Below are 5,770 nucleotides of genomic sequence, written 5' to 3'. Positions count from 1 at the left end.
TTGTTAAAAATCTCTTTTCCCAACACCAGGGGGTGTCTTCTATTCCTCTATCAGTCCAACCCCGACGGTAGAGATGAGTCCCAGCTCTCTTCCTCACTTCTCTTGCATAGACACCAAAGCCCCTTCCCTCCCTACCGTCGCAGAGCTTTGGGTTCACAGAGTGATGTCCTTTTATTGCAAGATTATCTGTTGGGCTCATTCCGTCTGGACTTGCACAAATTTGCCTTTTTCTTAGTCTGCTCATTCGTCCGTCTCTGCATCATCCACGATCCCATCCCTTTGCTCCGGCTCCCCCTTTCTTTCGCTACCTGTCTTCCACCACCGCTCTACGCGGGCTTCCTCGCCCCCCTGGGCTCTTCACATATGCGTCTCTGAACCTCTTTATGTATCTACCTTTCTTTCTCCCTGTCCCCCTCTTTATGGATCTTTCCCTGTCTCACTACTTCTGTGCCAGTCTCTCTTCATCTCTCCCACAGTCCCCACAGCAGGAACAAAGTCACGATGTTTGCGCAGAACATGCCTCGCGTCGCCCCGTGCCGGACCGCGACATTCCACCGTGCCCCTCCGCGCATTCCAACTGCAAACAAAGAGTTCCTCTCCCCCTCCCCCACTTTTCCCGGTCCCAATTCCTTAGAGATGTAGTAGCAGCTGCCCAAACTGCCCCTCGGCCGGCTCTCGCCTCCAGTCGGCTGGTCTCCACCTCCAGGACAGTTAGGACCGGCACCACCCTCCCCTGCCGACGTACCAGAGATCCCTGCGCAGACACCCCCGTTCCTCTCACACACAGCGCTCCGCCTCTCCCGGAAAGTAGATCCGGCCAGGCAGACAAAAGTTTGGGAGAGAAGTTCGGACTGTGCTGAGTGTGAGAGCGAGGGGGGCGGGGGCCGGGGAGAGTGGGGCGGCCGGGCGAGTGGACGCGTGAACCGACAGACCTGCGGACGGGACAGCCGCGGCCGTAGGCTCTTCTGGCCCCGCTTAACCCCTGAAGCGCGAGGGGAAGCAGCCCCTCTCGCTGGGGGATGCTGCGGGATTCCCGGCGCCGGGCATCCGGGCCGCCCGCTAAGCCCCTGTGCCTACCCCGTACCCCCGGGGAACCGGAGTCCGGCCACTGGGAAAGAGAAGCGGCTGCCGAGACGCTGCAGGGTGCCGGGCGGGGAGGGGGCTGGAGGCCCCAGGCCCGAGGGCATGGAGCGGTTAGGGGAGAAAGCCAGTCGCCTGCTGGAGAAGTTAAGGCTCTCGGACTCCGGCAGCGCCAAGTTCGGCCGCAGAAAGGGTGAATCTAGCCGGTCTGGGTCTGATGGGACCCCCGGGCCGGGTAAGGGGCGCCTGAGTGGGTTGGGGGATCCTAGGAAATCAGGGCCCCGTGGAGCTACTGGGGGACCTGGGGATGAGCCGTTGGAGCCAGCCCGGGAGCAGGGCCCCTTGGACGCTGAGCGGAACCCGCGCGGCTCCTTTGAGGCGCAGCGCTACGAAGGCTCCTTTCCCGGGGGGCCGCCTCCCACCCGGGCCTTGCCTCTACCTCAGTCATTGCCCCCCGACTTTCGGCTGGAGACCACGGCCCCAGCTCTAAGCCCCCGCTCCAGTTTCGCCAGTAGCTCAGCCAGCGACGCCAGCAAGCCGTCCAGTCCCCGGGGAAGCCTGCTGCTGGACGGGGCGGGGGCAGGCGGAGCCGGAGGTAGCCGACCCTGCAGCAATCGTACCAGCGGCATCAGCATGGGCTACGACCAGCGCCACGGCAGCCCCCTGCCCGCCGGGCCTTGCCTGTTTGGCCCACCCCTGGCTGGGGCTCCAGCGGGCTATTCCCCTGGAGGGGTGCCGTCCGCCTACCCGGAGCTCCACGCTGCCCTGGACCGACTGTGCGCTCATCGGCCCGCGGGGTTCGGCTGCCAGGAAAGCCGCCACTCATATCCCCCCGCCCTGGGCAGCCCCGGAGCTCTAGCCGGAGCCGGAGTGGGTGCGGCAGGGCCCTTGGAGAGACGCGGGGCGCAACCTGGACGACACTCAGTGACCGGCTATGGGGACTGCGCTGCGGGCGCCCGATACCAGGATGAGCTAACAGCGTTGCTGCGGCTGACGGTGGGCACGGGTGGGCGAGAAGCCGGCGCCCGCGGGGAACCCTCGGGGATTGAGCCGTCGGGTCTCGAGGAGCCGCCGGGTCCGTTCGTTCCAGAGGCCGCCCGGGCCCGGATGCGGGAGCCGGAGGCCAGGGAGGACTACTTCGGTGAGTGAGAGAAGTGGTTAGGGACGGGACCCGTCACCTCATTCGTTCCCCACTGCCCCGACGGCCCAAATTGACGGCGCCGGGAAGTCGGAGGCGGAGACGCGGAGCTAGAAAGGAGGCAGGAGGGATTTTGCCTTCCCACTAGGTCTCAAATGGACCAGGGGTTCCTTATTCCTGCTACACTCAACCCCCTGATTATCTCGTGAGTCCCAGTTGAACCTTTAGAGCCTCCGTTTTTCGCGGTAGGAGGCCTCGTAGGGAGGGGACCAAGTAGGGAGTGAGAACATCCCCCCATCCTGCTCCCCCCTTGGCGGCGGTGCCCCTGCAGGCTTCTGCGCGCCGCGCCCCCACCCGGGCCCAAGCTCCGCCCGCAGGAATTCGGGGAATGCGCGGGTGGGGGGCGGGGCGGGCGGGCCGCGTGCGTGCCGGCTCCTGCCCGGGCGCTCCAGGTGCCCGCGCGGGGCCGGCCGCGCGGCGCAGGGCGGAGGGTGGGGTGCGGTGGCGGGGAGAGGGGGCGGGGGTTGCTGCCTGCTAACAACGCGCGGAGCCGTGGCCGCGGTCGGGGAGATGGAGCCTGGGAGGGAGGGTGAAGCGCCCTGGGACGGAAAGCAGGAACCCTGCTGCTGGCTCGTCCCAGTCCTGCTGGCTTGCTGCGTGCGTGGGCATTTAAGAGGAGACCAGGTGGTGTCCGCTTCTATTTTCCCCATCTTCCGGAAGTCAGGGCAGAAGCCATGACCACCTGGACCCCAGCATCCCTAGCAGGTTAACGACCCTGTGTAACTGTCAGAAATAACCTGGCCTTCAGTTTGGGCCACAACCTGCTCAGAATTCAGGCTAGAAATAGCACGTTGTTTTCTGCCGCTGTTAAGGAAACCTGGTCGCTCGCTCTCTCCCGCACGCGATTACCTTTAAGGAGTATTGATTGATTGTATGTCTCAGCTACCGGGGGATATTGGGAGCGTGAAGGATCTTTTTAGCTAAGACCCACAGACGCCACTTCGTTGCATAAAGAAACGCTAACACGGTAGGAAGAACAGAAATGGAAGGCCCGTGGGCCTCTCCTCACCTTTCCCACCATCCATGTTCTTGCTCTGGACCACTGTGTCTAGAAATGTGGACAGGGAGGGCACGTTGAGGCGGAAGTTGAGAGGTAGCCGGGCTGCCGACAGGGCCCTCCCTGCCTGGTTCAACCCCAGTCCTCCCATCCTAAGAGAGGAAAGCCTAGAGTAGATGATGCTTTGGTCAAGGGAGACTAAGTGACAGGATCCTTTTAGCATTTTCCTTTTGGGACCCATGAGAAGGGGCAGTTGAGTGGAAAGAAGTCTCTTTGGCCAAGCCATCAGAGTGAAAAGGAAGAAAGGAGCTTCAACAGAGTGCAGTAAAACGGCCGGAAGAACCTAGGTGTGGATATGCTGGGTTAGAGGCGGCGAGGTGAACATGCCTGAGCAGTTTGCTCCTGTCTTCCCATAATGTCCATGGCTTCCCAAAGAAGTGGCTCTGATGGGCCCCCTGGCATGGTGATCTTGGTTCACTCTTATGGGCACTTTGACCCCAGAGCTAGAGGCTTCTTCTTCCTGAGAGTTGGGTTGCGTCCCCTGACAGAATTCCCAGCCTTACTGTACCCTCCTACTCTGGCCCCTAGTTAGGGGCCCTCTTCCTTGGCTACAGCCTTGCCCAGCTGCCAGAGGGTGGGAGCAGGACAGGCCTGGGCCCATCAGTTGCTGCAGCTGCTGCACGGGCTCCCAAGGCCCTGGGCAAAGACTGGGATGGGCCCCAACAGGCAAGGAGTATGGCAGCGTGCCGAGGGGGAGAGGTGGGGCGGGGTGAGGCGGGCCCGTTGGGATCTGCTCCCCAAAGACAGGCCCTAGCCCTCACTCATGGGCCTGGAATTGGGGAGTGGAGGGAGGGACGAACACACCCAGGAAAGGCGGGTGTCAGAGCCAGGTGTATGTATTTTGGGGGGGGGGTCAGAGAAGAGCAGTTGAGCTCTATCCTTCCCATGATAGATTTCAGGGAGACATTAGGGATTCTGTCACCCTTCCCCCACCTTCCTGTGCAACCTCCCATCCCTGGAACACACCCTACATTCTTAGCAGCCACCTCCCCACAGGAGTCATGCTCACATGGTCCCCTCTGCACAGGGCCCTCTGCTGAGCCATCTCCTTCTTTCCATCCTTGGAAGCCTGGCGGTGTGGAGCAGTAAGAAGTGCCTCTGTAGCTACATAGCAGCTCATTTTATGGATGGGGAAACTGAGGTCCCAGGGAGGCTTTCTGGGCCTGGCCTGCTTTCTCTTGGAGTCCGCTGCTGGGCCATTCTCGACTGGCATTTGTGACTCTTTGTCCCACACAGTGCAACAGGGGTCATACCCTTGCCTTGTTAGTCTTTTCTCCCGGACAATATCTGCACATTTGAAGGTCAAGGACTATATCTTTGACTCTCTCCAATTTTCCACAGTATCGGGCACCCTATTTTTGCTGGGCACAAAATAGATGCTCAGAAAATATCTGTTGATTAATCAGCAAACAAGAATGGGTCTGCTTAGCCAAGATTTAGCTGCATCCCATTTCTCGTCATCAAAGGAAGGCTGGGACTCGGGTTGCTCCGGAACGATCTGGAAAAAGTAGTCAGGAAAGCTCCCGAATCCCTGGTTTTGAGCTGGGGGTGTCGGACGTGATGCTGACAACCTCTTCCCTCCCCTCAGGCACCTGTATTAAGTGCAACAAAGGCATCTACGGGCAGAGCAACGCCTGCCAGGCCCTGGACAGCCTCTACCACACCCAGTGCTTTGTCTGCTGCTCCTGTGGTGAGTGTGTCCCCTAGGCCTTGTGCACGGGGCGGCCTGAGGCCTCAAGCACACCCCACACGCGTACACACTCACAAGTGCCTAGGGAAGGCCGAGCTTGTGCCTCTTCAGGTCCCCCCACCATGTATCTGGATGCCCACTGCTGCCCCACCTTCCCTCCTCTGTGCTGTACCTGGCTCTCCAGCCGCCATGTTGGGTCTGCTTTCTGGAGTCAGCCCTCCCTTTCTGCATTCAGCCTTTTTCCTCCCCTCTGTTCCTCCCTCTTTCTTCTGCCTCCTTGCTTGCCCAGCCTGGACTCCAGCCCAGCCTCCTCGGCCTCTCCTTGGTGGGGTTTGGTCCTGGACAGTCTGAGTTGCCTGGGGCGACAGTGAAAGACTGGAATGTGGGAAGGGTGGGGGTGGGCTGGGGAATGGGGAGCCATGGGGGGCGGAGAGAGGGGTTTTCTCTTGGCTGGTCAGAGTTCAGCCACCTCGCTGGAGTGCAGGCCACAGGGCCATGCCAAGCTGATGACATCACGCTCCAGGAATGCCCGCCACTGTTAGCTCAGGAGGCCCGCCTGGGTGTGGGGGGGTACTCCCAGCGGCCTTAACTCCCCAGCCCTTCCCTCACCTCCCTCATTACCCCTCCCCACTGCTTGCCCACTCTTGATTCCTTTGCTAAACCTTTAATCTCCTATCTCTGCCTGTCTGACTCCAGCACTCCAGCTTTTCTCTCCCCCTACTCCAGCCACCCCCACCACCCCCAT

At 61.1% G+C, this 5,770-nt stretch overlaps 1 protein-coding gene across 2 annotated transcripts in view; it reads left to right on the top strand.

The window, feature by feature from the left end:
- The first annotated feature begins 850 nt into the window (after positions 1 to 850).
- Positions 851 to 5,770, top strand: part of AJUBA (ajuba LIM protein) — a 10,781-nt gene continuing 5,861 nt past the window's right edge. Inside the window, exons 1-2 of one of the 2 annotated variants that reach the window (XM_002926004.4) lie at positions 852 to 2,221; positions 4,924 to 5,025. In XM_002926004.4, the coding sequence (XP_002926050.2) occupies positions 1,186 to 2,221; positions 4,924 to 5,025 (1,138 nt within the window). In that variant the 5' untranslated portion in view covers positions 852 to 1,185. Of the gene's footprint in view, positions 2,222 to 4,923; positions 5,026 to 5,770 lie in introns of both variants that reach the window. The other variant, XM_034648323.1, reaches the window with a different exon arrangement.

Source organism: Ailuropoda melanoleuca, chromosome 20 (genome assembly GCF_002007445.2).
Source record: "Ailuropoda melanoleuca isolate Jingjing chromosome 20, ASM200744v2, whole genome shotgun sequence".
Taxonomy (NCBI): Eukaryota; Metazoa; Chordata; class Mammalia; order Carnivora; family Ursidae; genus Ailuropoda; species Ailuropoda melanoleuca.
The sequence above is the reverse complement of the archived record's forward strand: the minus strand, read 5'-3'. Positions and strand labels throughout refer to the sequence as shown.